The 15,814-nt window shown below is 33.7% G+C and overlaps 1 protein-coding gene across 1 annotated transcript in view; it reads right to left on the bottom strand.

Annotated features, from left to right (window-relative positions):
* LOC123694230 (prolactin-releasing peptide receptor-like) overlaps positions 1-15,814 on the bottom strand; it is a 60,432-nt gene that overhangs the window by 4,901 nt on the left and 39,717 nt on the right. Inside the window, exon 2 of the mRNA XM_045639604.1 lies at positions 2,250-3,781. Within this exon, the coding sequence (XP_045495560.1) occupies positions 2,256-3,560 (1,305 nt within the window). The 5' untranslated portion in view covers positions 3,561-3,781 and the 3' untranslated portion in view covers positions 2,250-2,255. The remainder of the gene's footprint in view (positions 1-2,249; positions 3,782-15,814) is intronic.

Raw genomic sequence — 15,814 nt, 5'->3', positions numbered from 1 at the left:
ATTATGCGCAGGACTATGATGATAATAATCTACAGACTTTTCCTTCAAACACTTTAAAAATAAAGACGTATAGGTATTTTAAGTACGCTTGACTCTAAATCGGCTCTATGTGTAATTTAATCAATTTAAGGTGCAATAATACCTAATACTTTTTTATCAACCTTTTAATTTTCTGATTTTAAAGTACAATAAAGGTAGTTTAAACAACTCTTTTGACGCATTCATTAATAAAAGAATTTGTAAATATTCCTATCTCGTGATATGTAATTTTAATCGTTACCTTACTTAATAATTGTTAATTATGTAACTACATATACTAGTATAGTATTACATTATCTGTGCTACAGATATACATGGAACAAACATTACGCGATTGAGAATTCATGTTAGATTCATCGCTAAATCTCCATTATTAGCAAACAGTTATGTAATTTGCTGCTATTTGCTGATCATCCATCGCGTTTCATGTGTGCTAATTTAGATGTAAATTTGTATTGCGATGTGGTAATCGTAATTTTGTAAATTTCCGCGATTTGAGGTAAAATTTTGTGTGAAATATTTGGAGATTTTTTGAATTATTGAGACTTATTGATATTTTCTCTCTATATTATGCTGTGAAAAGGATGCAGTGTTCATTCTAACGGACATATATTTTGACCATAAAATGTGACCATTTGTGCCTGCTATTAATTGCTATTAATTGTAATTTTGATTTTATTGACTGAATAATAAAATGTATTTTTGGTAGATGACACTTAGACATCTTAGAAATCTACTCGTGCTTAGTGAAAGACTATAATATTACCTTATTATAGGCCTATATATGTATTTTTCTTTCAAATAGCTTAAACAATTTAATACAGATTAGTTACCTGTTTTAAATAAAGTTTAACAAAGCATATTAACTCATAGTATAAACCTCAACCGCCCTACAAAGTACCCTCGAACAATGAAATAAATGTCGTCAGTGTAAGCTCGATTTCATAAAAGTAAAATAAATATTTTATTGGCAATCGGCCGCTGTCACATACACCCCTCCACGTGCACCTGAATATAGATTGACTACACAGAATATATATTCTTATATATATCTATACTAATATTATAAAGCTGAAGAGTTTGTTTGTTTGAACGCGCTAATCTCAGGATATAGTCCGATTTGAAACATTCTGTCGGTGTTAGATAGCCCATTTATCGAGGAAGACTATAGGTTATATTATATCATCACGCTAAAACTAACAGGAGCGGAGAAATGCGGGTGAAACCGCGGAGCACTGCTAGTTATAGTATGTAGTGGCTATTATAGCGTAGGTGAGTATGTAGAGACAATGTTAACCAGTGTGGTGTATAGTTTTGGGAATCATTTGTCTGATTGTATGGGTATTTGTTTTTTATAGGAATGTTTCTAAGATTTCTAAATGCGTGATTCCAGGCAATAATTATGCTTTTTACTTATTTGTTCAGAATCGTAATATTGATGCACTTTTGAATTTGAATTATGTAACGTCTTTTTTATCAATGGAATACAATTTACGTTAAAATAGTAGGTAGGTAATCAAAATTAAGGTTATTAATTATAATTAATATTAAATGTAAACATCAAAACAGATAATCAAAATATTGCGTCTTAACTAAAACCATAAAAAATGATTACAGTAAATATTGCTATTGTAAGATATCCTTGCCTGTTATTCACCGATTTGCCTTTAACGACCTATAACAGATTGATTTATGGCCGAATTTTTATTACAAACTCTGGTAGCACTTAAATTTGCGTGGTTTTACGTTCGATCAACATTAATAAACCTACTGAAGTATCTGTAATGAGTCACTGCGTACAAATATTTTTATTTTGTACGCTACGAATATTAACTGTGAAATTTAGTACCATCAATGAAGATGTTTGCTGGTTTACAAGGACACGATTGAATGAATCTAAATTGTGTTTAATAGGAACAAGAACTTTAGTAATTGTTGAATTTGTTGAACTTTACTAATTGTTTAGCATTTCCAAATAAGCATACAAGAAACTAGGTTTTCGCCCACGCAGTCAAAGAAAAACCCGCATAGTTCCCGTTCCCATGGATTTCCGGGATTGCGTCATTTTCCCGGGATAAAAAGTAGCCTACGTCCGTTTTCGGGTATCTTTATAATATTAGTATGGATGTGACAAAATTTTCAAGAATACATTATAAATGTAAAAAATTATCAATTGCAATGAAAAACAAATTATAAATAACCTAACTCACCATTATTTACAGTGCAGATACAATAGGCTCCTTATCCGACGTAACTACAGTTTTATCTACAAACATATACATCTTAACGCAGTCTTCATTCGGACTCGGGTTGTCCGGCTTCTCGTCCGGGCTAACATTGTCCACATCGTCTTCGTAAACTTTCACAGTATCGTTTAACTCTATCTTATATCTAACTGAAGGCATCTTATTTATGGTCGAAGTCAGCAGCGACTCCTGAACGGTCTCATTACCGTTACAAGTTTTTTCCGACCGGTACATTCCTGTTCTGTCAGACTGATTGAAATTCCTTTTAGATTTCTTCGTCACTAGTGCTCCTAAACAAGGAAGAATCTGCTTGAATTCCTTTCGGAAGTTCTCGTTCAACCACGCGTAGAGGAACGGATTGTAACAAGTCGAAGACATGGCTATAAAATGCGCTATGAAGAACAGTACCATGTAATATCTCCAATCTTCGGCGAATGAATAAAAATCACTACTTATATTAATTAAATTCAATGGCAGCCATGAAAGGCCAAAAATTGCAACCATCGCTATGAGCATTCTATTCGTTCGTCTTTTCCTTTCCCGCTCGGCATCTTCCTTTTTACTATTTTTACTTCCCGGTCGGGATTTTAATCTATCATTCAACTTTATACTGACACAAGTATAGCAGAAAGCCATTACTATAAAAGGTAGCACGAATTGCATGATAGTCGTAACGGCCCCAAAGGCTTTGCGGATTTGGTCCGACGGCCATTTTTCTTCGCAGAAAATATCTTGAAGTGTCATATAATATCCGTAAGGAAAGGTAACGGTGAGAGCGAAGACCCAAATAAATATAATGAGTCCAATGCACGTCGTGATTTTCATCCGGGGCTTAAAGGGGTAAATTATTACAAAGAATCTGTCGATAGCTATGGACGTTAGAGTAAGAGTGGAAATATAGACGCTACAGCCTTGAGCGTAAGGCATTATGTGGCACAGTGGACCGCCGAAGACCCATCTGCCGAGAAACGTGTACAAGGGAGTAAAAGGTACGGCAAATACGCACAGCAAAATATCAGATAAGGCCAGATTCGTTATGAATAGGTTGGTAACAGTTTGCATGGCCCGGTTCCTAATTACAGCGTAGCAAACAAGGGCATTACCGAAGATGCCGACTGCGAAAATGATTGTGTAGGCTGTGCAAAAAGCGGCTTGAATCGCTTTGTCCTCGATGGGGTCGGGCGGTATAGTAATGTTCTCATTTTGGTAGCTATCGCTGAAATTACTGTAACTTTCATTGTACGAGGATTCATTAGCACTCCATTCGGTCTGCATAATTTATAGATTACTTAACTTGGCATCATAAACCGATTAGGTCGGTTGTTTGTGTTTGCATGTTTATGAGACAGGTTTGGTTGATAGATCGTTGTACATGAATCGACGAAAGGGTCGAAGTTCATGCTGTATTATAATTGCTTTATCAACTGCATAAGTACGGTGGTAATTGCTTCATAATCGTTTCTATATTATTCTTGGTGAGATGATAATCTGCATATCTGAAACAAAAGAAAAGTAATGTTAATGTCGTATAACAGATATCAAATTGCCGCAGTAGCTGCTTGAGGATAATTTTAGATATTTTAATAAACATTTCAACCCACAAACATTGGAGTGTTAATTGAGTTTCCGTAAAATACGGAAAATTGCTGCCATAGACAAACAAGGAAATATGAATAAATATAACTTTGCAATATTCAAATTAAGCAATTTATCATACTAGATAGCGCAGGTCCCTTTCACAGTGTTAATTAGCTTTTCCAGAATCTTCGGTTAGCTCTGCTAATCACTTACTAATTACTTTTACATTGATTTGGTTTAAAAAGTCGTAACAGGTTTCGGCTCGGTTACTTACAAATTTAATTTTGGTTCTATCTTTGTTTTGCGTAATTCGTTGATATTTTCGCGTCATTTTATTTAATTTATACAGAAACTTTTGTGAATTAGCCAATTATTTATAATTTACGTTCTTGATTCATTTTATTCTGTATTCGATCACATAAAATAGCTAACGTTGGTTGGTATAGATATTATGCTCTTCTAATTAATTTTAACAGATACTAAAACCCTCATACATTTTAATTTTATAATACCGTGCTCGGTCTTCTAGTAGTTGAATAGCTTAATAAAATCCTAATAATATAAATAACTAGATTTCCGCCCGCGGCTTCGCCCGCGTTTGCAAAGGAAAACCCGCATAGTTCCCGTTCCCGTGAGATTTCCGGGATAAAAACTATCCTATGTGTTAATCCAAGTTACCCTCTATATGTGTGCTAAATTTCATTGTAATCGGTTCAGTAGTTTTTACGTGAAAGAGTAACAAACATCCATACATCGATACATCCATACTTACAAACTTTCGCCTAAAGTTATAATATATTATATTAGATTACCTAAATTCTATAACATCTTGTGAGATGAGATAAAAGTAACTATAGTTAGTTACTAACTAAGTAGGTATAACATATTTACATAAAAGAAATAAATGCCTAACACAAGGTAATAGAAAGATTTCCTGAATTAATAGCATTGGGGTTAGGATATTACCGTTACATTGAACCCAACCCTCGTACCGTATTAAAGCAGTCTTATTCCCAGCGTAGGAAAGTGACAGCGCCATAAAACCTATATAGCGCTGTCCCGTTTCCACATTGGTATTAATACTGCTTTAAGATATCATGGTAGAGTCTTCATGGCTCCCATGATTAAGTGTTACGCATCTCTGATTCAATTTGCTACAGGATGCTCTCATTATAGAGATTACGGCGTTTAGTGATACGTCATGTTTTATCTTATGCTTGGGAAGGTTTCAGATTTATAATAATAATCTAAGATTTAACTGATTACAACAGAGTATTATATTATTATCTATGCTTTATAATGAATTAATAACATTTATTGCTTTTCTCTATTATTATATTAAGTTAGAGCAAAATTGAAGTTGAATCGAAGTTAAAAAAAGTATTTCAAGATTTGTGATGTCATATGAAAAGGTTTTATAAATATATAAATACAAAAGATCTCCCTAATACAATACAAAATACAAATTCATAATTTTAAAAGCTCCGTCTAAGTGCTTTAACGTGTTCGTCTTATTCACTTCAGGACTCAGGTGAAGTTAAAATTTAGCAAGATAAAATGAAATCGCTAACGATCATATATTATGGGAATAATAACAATACCTAAGAAGTCTATTTTTTAGAGTAATTAATATATTTATAGAGATATTCATTAAATGCTCATTAAATATTTATAAAAAAAAAAAACTGTATTCAAGTCCGTTTGTATAAATATTTCAAACATAAATCGCCGAATCTTTTACGACTTATCAGGCTAATTGTTCACGTGCGTTATAATAATAAAACTATCATAGTTATCTATAAAACAATAAACACCATACGCGCATTATTTGATAATGAAGTCACCAACACAAGCCATTATAGCTTTACAGGCCATCTTCACAATGGGCACCGTTGGGCGAGTAGAGGTAATCACGATAGTGTAGTGCTAAATTGTGATCGGCCGTCATTGTAGATGTTTATTCATATGCCGCCATAAGGGTGCATTTCTACCAGAGATGTTCTATGCAGCTGCATAGTACATCTCTGCTACGAATGCTACGAAAATGTGTTAGACGTAACTTTTGATTTAATATTTTTGTGGATGAATAGTTGTCAATATAGTAATTGTCACTGTTTCCTGTCCGAACATGCTTAGCTGTGTGTAATACTATAAAATGCCGTTTTCCTTTGACTCGTGGCGCATTCGTACGAATTGTGCTCTGACGTTGTTTATACGACGTTCGACCCAAATACCCTTTTATTGCATTCAAACCGATATTTAACCCGGCCACGCGTATAATTTCTTATAATAGCAATACTATGCAACTATGTGACCGTTTCCACCAATGCCACCAACGCTATGTGCATAAATGAATATGATTGGTGGATAACAAATGCAGCAATGCAGCACATTTCTGGTGGAAAAGCAACCTAATGGCTGCAAACATCGACAATCAATTGTTGGGCCAACGTTGCCCATTGTGAAGAGCCATTAAATTTAATGGGTTACTGAATAGTCCATTACTCGGTTCGTCAATAATTACGATAGTGTAACAATCAATCTCAGTGCTTAATGGTCGTTGTTATGCCATTTGGAACAACATTATCGTCTGGAGAACATTTAGTTAGAGAATGAACTAATCTAATCAAGCATTTTCAGTTAGCAAATGAATTAGACGTAAGTACAAAGCAATAATTTGTTATTTGTGTTCTCTCTTTTTGAAATTTGAAGTATACTTTTATTTATAAATAACATCTATTAGAAATCACTTCAATAATTGTGCAATTTATTTAGAAACTAAATTAAATAGCCCGCCTCAAAGACTATAAAATAATACGCCTTTGATGTAGTCTAATATAAATATAGTAAATTTTTCCTTTAAAAATCCCCATGGATACGTGACCTCTTTCATTGTACTATTGCAAAACTTTGGATTCAATATATTAATATAGGAGTTATTATTAATTGTTCATACCAATAATTGACTTAACTGCTATGATTTAAATGAAAAGTAAAGTAAAGTTGTGGTATTGCAATTAAACTATGAATCTACCAAACCATTGTTTTATCAATCGACTCATTACCCAGATACGTAATTCCATTAGTTCCTGGATCCACTAATTACCGACCATCGATCTTAATCCATTAGTCAATACAGAATGTCCAAAGGAAAGAGTAATCGATGCTATGAGTTAAGTGATTAGCTTATCTGGTTGCCAATCTGTATACGTTTTCATTCGGTACATTTATTTCACAGATCATTAGGCTATAACACAATAATTTACAGATAAAAGGAAAACGTTTTTAAGACTATGCAAATGTTTCATATAGCTATAGGGTATACATAAATTATTTAACTGAGCTGAAACTAAAGTGACTAGGAATATAGAGTTTTCAAAAACGTGATGATACAGTGATAGATAGCCTTTCATTAAAATCTGCCTCGTGACTCCGCTAAGCTAATATTCTTTTCAATATTCCTCTTAGTTTTGGATTTCCTACCACGCCCAGTTGAAATAAATAACACTGTTTAAATCAATCGATCAATTATCGAAATAGGCGATAGAATTTGGATCCTTCATACTTTCAGCTTAAGTGAATAACAATGATTGAGCGTCATGATTTCAGGTTTGGGCGAAATCTATACTTAATATTATAAAACTGAGCTTGTTTGTTTGAACGCGCTAATCTCAGGAACTACTGGTCCGATTTGAAAAATTATTTTGGTGTTAGATAGCCCATTTATCGAGGAAGGTCACGGTCTTTATATTATCACGCTAAGACCAACATCAGCGGAGCGCTGCGGGTAAAACCGCGGGGCACAACGTTTATTATAACCTCTACAGTCTACGTGTATAAAATGATTTTTAAATATATAATAAAATATAAATTCGCCAAACGAAGCGCTATCTCACAGCAGCGGATGTTCAATAACCAGCTTTTCTTCACTCTACGTGCTAAGAAAATGATGGTTTATTTGATTTGCTTTTATCCGCATGTCGATCGTGTATACCTTCTAGTATCTTTCTTGTGTTAGACGCATCATTGCGCGGAGCATTTTCAATTACTATTTTGTATCCTCTTTCACCCTCTGCAGGTTTGCGATAAAACTTTTGCCCTTTACAAAGTTGATTTCTGTTTCAGACGCGAAGTATATTTATTATAAGACACACAGAAACTCGATTATTGTATTGGTATATTATAATATGTATATATTTTGGTTATGCGTAGGTATATAATGTTTTTCTTTTACGGTAGTAAAACTGTCAAGAGTGGGTTATTAATTATTTATTTATTTATTTACTCTTTATTGTACAACAGTCTTATAAAATAAAAGTACAACAAAACCATTCAAAATGTACAAATGGCGGCCTTATGGCTCTAAGCCATCTCTGCCAGGCAACCTTCAGGTAAAGGACAGAGCTTCAGGTTAATTGGAAATGGTAATTTATTTATTTTTGAACTTAATATTACCTAGATGTAAGTTTTCTTTATATATCTAGGAAAAAGTAAAGAGCAAATTGGAATTATTTGCCTTCCTCTAAATATATCACTAACATGGGCGTAGCTAGCCATGGGCTCAAGGTGGGGCAACAATAAAAAATAATATGTAACTAGCAACTGTATGTACCAAGTATGTACCCAAAGTTATATCCAGGTCTTCAAATGCCGGCGGCTGTACCGCCGGCATTTCCGAAGGCATTTGCGAAGGCATTCGCGAAGGCACTCGCGAAGGCATTTGCGAAGGCATTTGTGAAGGAATTCGCGATGGCATTCGCGAAGGCATTCGCGATGGCATTCGCGAAGGCATTCGCGAAGGCACTCGCGAAGGCATTTGCGAAGGCACTTGCGAAGGTACTCGCGAAGGCATTCGCGAAGGCACTCGCGAAGGCATTTGCGATGGCATTCGCGAAGGCATTGGCGAAGGCATTCGCGAAGGCATTTGCGAAGGCATTCGCGAAGGCACTCGCGAAGGCATTTGCGAAGGCATTTGCGAAGGCATTCACGAAGGCACTCGCGAAGGCATTTGCGAAGGCATTTGCGAAGGCATTCGCGAAGGCATTGGCGAAGGCATTCGCGAAGGCATTTGCGAAGGCATTCGCAAAGGCATTCGCGAAGGCATTCGCGAAGGCACTCGCGAAGGCACTCGCGAAGGCATTCGCGAAGGCATGCGCGAAGGCATTCGCGATGGCATTCGCGAAGGCATTCGCGATGGCATTCGCGAAGGCATTCGCGAAGGCATTGGCGAAGGCATTCGCGAAGGCATTTGCGAAGGCATTCGCGAAGGCATTCGCGAAGGCATTTGCGAAGGCATTTGCGATGGCGAATAAGTCTAAAGTAAAAAGTATCAGTGAGTTGTAGAACGTGTAAAACAACAAAAGTGAAATTGGATAAGTTAGTGGGGTAACTAATTGGGGTACTATACTCATTTTTCTTACAGTTCATGTAACATAGAAACCTCAGCTATTTTCTTTTTTCGTGTGTAATTCGTTATTCGAATTATTCTTATTCAAAACACCTTATTGTTCACCTACCACACCACGAAATAGATCCAAAAATCTTCAGCCGTTTGGTCGCTGGACGTATGACACTTGTTAGGTGTTAGTCAGTCAAAAGAGTTAGTAGGTACTTACTTCAATTTTTAGATTTGGTTAGGTATCTACCTATCTTCCAGGTTAAAGCTAGAGTGGGGCAAGTGCCCCACCCTGCCCCACCATGGCTACGCCCATGATCACTAAATATGATCTGTCTCAGATAGTCAAAACATTCCATAAGTCCGTAGGTGTACACTCAATATTTAAACATATTGAAATACGTATAACAGATATTTCCTAAACATATTATTTACAAACAAAAATACTAAACTGTTCAATATTTGTCATGCTAATATTACATTTTTTGCCTTATTGCTGTTAACGTAAATTGATTCTAAGCGCGGCGACACTGCTGCCTGCAGACGCGACGCGCAACGATTCATAGATGTTCATAGAAACAAGTGTTGTCGCTTGCAGTTTGCTGTTGCAGTTTGCGGTCTGCGGCCCGTCTTGGACTTGTACTAATCACAAATACTAAGTTTTACTATCTATTCTGCTTTCCGAATCGGTGGTAAATGTTAAAAATATGTATTGACGTTTCAAAAGTGCTTCTCGAAGAAGTCTAATTGAATAAATAAATGTTTGAGTTTGAGTTTATTATTTACTATCTTTCTTATGATCTCACTTCTTCTAATAACTACTCAGGAGAACAAAACTGTAACATTATATTAAACTTTCAAGAGGTAAATCTTTTATTTTTCTTTACTTCCCTTTGGCAGTATAAATAACATGTTCTTACAATATACGAATATCATATTCATAAATAATTCATAAGTACATGTCCGTTCAATAGTTCAAAATTGAAATGCGAATAAAGTTTTATATGCCTGTTCTGTTTCGATTACAATGAATGTAAAACTAGAATTTTATGTATGGATTTTTTGTTGAAAAATTCTAAACAACTAACGTACTTAATTTCTGCCCGCGGCTTCGCCCGCGTTTTCAAAGGAAAACCCGCATAGTTCCCGTTCCCGTGGAATTGCCGGGATAAAACCTATCCTATGTGTTAATCCAAGTTACCTTCTATATGTGTGCTAAATTTCATTGTAATCGGTTCAGTAGTTTTTACGTGAAAGAGTAACAAACATCCATACATCCATACAAACTTTCGCATTTATAATATTTGTAGGATTAGTAGGAAATATGTAAATAGTGATGACTGATGTGTAAAATCTTTCCATACATATTTACGATTATACCCTTTTTTATGGAGGGTTTTATGTATTGTTTCAACAAAATATAACATGATTAGGCACGAATTCACGAGTCTATGAAACGCAATAAATATCCGTAGATAAACAAAATTTTGCTTTGAAATTATAATGAGATCTCGGAGAACAAATATTTTTAAAGAGTATCGGTATTAAATTAAAGTATTAACGATATTGTGACGAATTCAGTTTCGCTTGTTATTTTCTAAAAAATCTAGTGAATAATTAAAGCTATTGCATAGCTTCTATCGCCGGCCTTGAGCGCGGGGACCGAATCGAGAAATTCCGTAACGAAAAAACCTCACGTCCCCCACTCCGACGGGCGGAGGTGTGGCTTGAAGGCATAGCATGCAGTAGCTTTACCGCAGCAGTCCCCGAATGTCACACTCCTTTTTTTATTAAGTAAATTTAGCAAAAATGAATTAGCTAAAGCAAAAAACATCACATCTTTGAGTCATTTCAAATGTGAAATGTCTCATCCAAAAGGTTTTATTTCATGAAATTCACAAACATTTCAATAATTTTTATACAATAATATTATGAAATAATATCTCGTTTTCAAGTTGTTTTCAAGCTACGCAAAGTGCTTTCATATCATTTGATGACACTTGAAGGCTCTGCGTAAAAAGGTCGCTTAGCATTGTATTACAGATTAATGTATTCTCCACTCTGATATTAGCTTTTAGTGAAACTAAAATAAAAGGGAAATAAAAATAAAGGTGGCTCAGTGGTGACTGGTAAGGACCTTGGACTTCAAATCTATAAGTAGGGTGTTCGAGCATATACTTAGATTTTTCAATTTATCTTTGCATGTTGTTAACATCACTGCTCGAACGGTGAAGGAAATCGTGAGGAAACTGACATGCCGAAGAATCAAAAGTTTGACGACATGTGACATCCGCCAACCCGCAATTGGCTAGCGTGGTGGATAATGGTCTGTACCCTCTTAGGAGGCTCGTGTCCCAGCAGTGGGAACGTATATAATATGCTGATGATGATAAAACTAAACTAAAATAAAACAAACCTCGAAATATATCTAAGTAAAGAAACGGGAGCATCAGTGGCTTTTTACTGCAAATAAACAGACAATTAACCCCAATTCGGTCGGTGAGAGGGTAAATAATAAAGACCTCAAGGCTTTATTATTTATACGTTAAACCAACTTCTAAACCCATTCAGAATCGTATAAAAACCATAATGTGATATTGGATTTACCCTTGTTGTACATCTTTATATTTTACAGTTTTTACTAGCCACTCGTTGGAATAAAAATAAAAATATGTAACTATGGAATAATGTAGCCTTCGTATTCTTCGGATAAACATGAATAACAATAAATAACTAAAAAAGCGTGTGTGGCGAGCACACGTGTCAAAAGTGAAACTTCTTTGGCAAGATTCAAAGTTTAACTAAAATCATCGCCTTACTCCATGGACGTAACGGTATTGCCATGACCCGACTTTGACATTTCACTCTCAACGTGCCTAAAGAAGTTTCACTTCAAAAATATGTAGCTTAGGAATCAGGTTGCTTTCATATTCTTCGAATAAATATGAGAAAAAATAACAAATAATTTAATAAAATAAATAAAAATATGACTTTACAATATATATAGAAAAATGTAGAGCAAGATTCTGTAGACATTATCGTAGGCTGAGTACTGAGTACGTTCCGTACATGTTCCGTACAATCGTCAAATTGGTAGGCCCAAAGCTCGATACTTTATAAATATTTTCTGAGTTATGTTGTAAAATTATATTAAATAAGCATAGAAATAGGTTTAGAGACATTTTTTTATTTCAAATAATTTACAATTCACTTATTCTAACGTTTTATAATAATATTATGTACACCTAGACAAAAAAAAAAAATTGCGGGTGAGTGGAGATTGTTTTGTGCAATAATCTTCCTAGATGTCGTCCTTTATTAAATAGTTTAATTAATTCCTTAAACTTATAAAATACATCACTGTTTGTAAATATTAATCAATATGCAACCTATAAGACGAAGATCGAAGAGTCTAACTATTTTTATAATTTTTTTCTCTTGGCATGGAAGTCAATAACATTGAACGAATTATAATACAGTCTCTTCAAGTCCTAGAGATCTTTCTCATCAAACTACGACCTACTGAAAATAATACGAACTTTTCAAATTATTCAATCGCAATAAACGCATTGTACTGATTACAAAAGTTACTGAACAAAGACTAAAGGCAAATAGAGGGCTTTTTATGAGCTAAGTTCACGTGTTCATGACGTCTTGTTTCTGAATAAGGTATTTTTTTAACACAATACAGTTTAAAACTTTTTCCATTACTCTTTTCGTTGTTATAAATGTCAGTTCATGTACGATGGACGTGTGATTTCAATGTATGTCTGGTTTTACGTGTTGTTATGTTTAATGCGTAATAATATAATTTATAGATATATGTAGAAGCTGTTTGCGTGATTAAAAAGGCTGACAAAAGATTTGTTTTTTACAAGATAATTTACATTTTAAATATGGCTTATCTACAATTAGGTATATCGTTAGAAAGTGTGTAGATAATTGTTTTTTTTATGATAATTGCAGGGACAGTAACAAAAATTTAGCTCCTCGATAAATACATTTTTAAATTACCAACTTAATTATATTTCAAGATAAGTTATAAAATGATTTCAGAGCAAGTAAATATTTTGTGATTTCTACTTCCAAGTATTGCGCCATTTTTTATAAGTAGGCAAATAAATATTTTAGTAATAATATTACACCAATGTTGAAACAATATTCCAAATGCATTTAAATAGATCGCGATACTCAAAGGTTTAAAAGTATTAACAGGTTGGTACACAAAAACGTTGTTGATGATAAGATAAACAGTTCCCAAATAATATATTGTAATATCTCTACTAATACTAATAGTGTATTGAGGAAAAATGATGTAATATTTCATATGAATATTATCTTTTTAATATATAAAATTAGTATTATAATTACTCTACAGCTGTTCCAAGTGATGTTTTAAGAATGATTTGAATCATATAATTGCATACGAATACAATCATTCTTTTAAATTGATTTCGAAATATTTGGATATATCTGTAATATAATTACACTAGCTTACCGCCCGCGGCTTCACCCGCTTTGTCTAAAACCTAATAAATTTTAAACTAAAACCTTCCTCTTGAATCACTCTATCTATTAAAAAAACCGCATCAAAATCACACATAGGGAAATAGGGACAGAGAAAGCGACTTTGTTTTATACTATGTAGTGATGATGATGTACTAATTTAATAGAGCTTTTAAATGAATCAGTACATCTTCTGTCATCTGTCTGTCCGTCCGTATGCTTAATTCTTCAAAACTACCTCGGTCCTCGTAGCCTCTGGCAGAACGCTAGTGTATCTATAAAATTAAATATTGAACTACTATCTAACACTTTGCTCCAATTGATAAGACTTAGGTAACTTTATAAGTTATTTATTCTATTCCTTAATCCTTATATAACTCTATCATATGTATTTTTATAAAATACCAATCTTTCTAAATATCAATGATTGAAGTTATATCGTTAAAAAGTTACGCTCACGATAAAAGGCGTAAAAACGTAACTTTTTTAATGTAAATTTTTCAGAAAAATGAAGATCAGATTTGCTCCGTCAAACATTGTTTAAGAAAATTGTTTTATAAATATTACGAAACGGGGTTTATTCGAAAATGTATGAGGAAAGACATTATTAAGTAAATTACACACGTAATAATAAAAACCGAGAAACATAATATATTCAAATATATTTTCGGTGTTTACGCTGAATTTATCATATTAGGGAACGAATATATTAGGAAAATGTATTATTGTATTTATTCTTGTCTTTGTGTTATGTGGTAACTAACTAGATAAATAAAACACGGAAAGAGTTTGTTTTCCTCTTAAGCCTATAATTGAATAGTCACTTAAGTCTTAGTCTATAAAATAAAAATGAATCCCAAAATGTGTTGGTAAGCGCATAACTTTAGAACAGCTGAACCGATTTCTTTAATTCTTTTTTTATTATATTCCTTGAAGTACGAGGATGGTTCTTATGTAGAGAAAACGTGAATATGTACCACGGGCAAAGCCGGGGCGGACCGCTAGTATTTAATAAAAAAAAATACCGAAAACAAGATTAAAGTGTAAAAAGCTGTTCACGTCGAGTGAAATATAAATAACGCGTATCTTTATGACTTTCCGTGTGTATTCTTGAATTTAGATATGAAAGAAAATATGATATTATTTCTCTGATTAACAAAGAGCACTGTCTACGTTCGTTGACATTGTTTTCGGTAATTTATTAGTAAGTTGTACTTATAATTACTGTCATATCAATATTTTTTCAAATTTAAATGAAAATACCTACTTTTTGGCAAATACTCATGTAGTTTATAAAAGATAGAGCGCAAAAAATATAAATTCATTTAGAAAAATATCTATATAAAACTAGAACTAGGTACTTACTTCGTGGTAAAAGCAGAATACAAAAAAAAATCTGTTCAATTGATTGTCTGTTTCATATAAAATATGTTTACGTATCATCTCTGATTATGTTTATTATTCCTAAATTTCTTTCAAGTAATGAAGGGATCTTTGTGTAGTGATTAGACCGCTTATTGATCTTATATATATATTGTATACTAGCTTACCGCCCGCGGCTTCGCCCGCTTTGTCTTAAACTATATACTAAAACCTTCCTCTTGAATCACAATCTCTATTAAAAAACCGTATCAAAATCCGTTGCGTAGTTTTAAAGATTTAAGCTTACATAAGGAAATAGGGATAGAGAAAGAAACTTTATTTTACTGTAAGTAACTAGTGATACTTGTATATTTTTGTGGATACATAATAAAGTGACTGACTGATTATTTGTGAGTACAAAGGCTTTTTCCACGTAATATTTCACCCTTGACTTATTTTATCATTTGCCCTCCAACTTATATCAAATGCACGTCATGATGACGTCACTAGTTATCTAAATTCGGCTTTATAAAGTGCTCATAATGTATAATCAAATACCATAAGAACCATAAAACGTTGAGTAAATACTGTGGTAAATACAGTAATGTAGTAGTGTGTGCGTGTCAAATATTACCAAATATAGTATTTAAAGTATTATGTTTGGTTTTTCATTAATACTAAGGAGATA

The sequence above is a fragment of the Colias croceus genome, chromosome 9, assembly GCF_905220415.1.
Source record: "Colias croceus chromosome 9, ilColCroc2.1".
Classification (NCBI taxonomy): domain Eukaryota; kingdom Metazoa; phylum Arthropoda; class Insecta; order Lepidoptera; family Pieridae; genus Colias; species Colias croceus.
The sequence above is the reverse complement of the archived record's forward strand: the minus strand, read 5'-3'. Positions and strand labels throughout refer to the sequence as shown.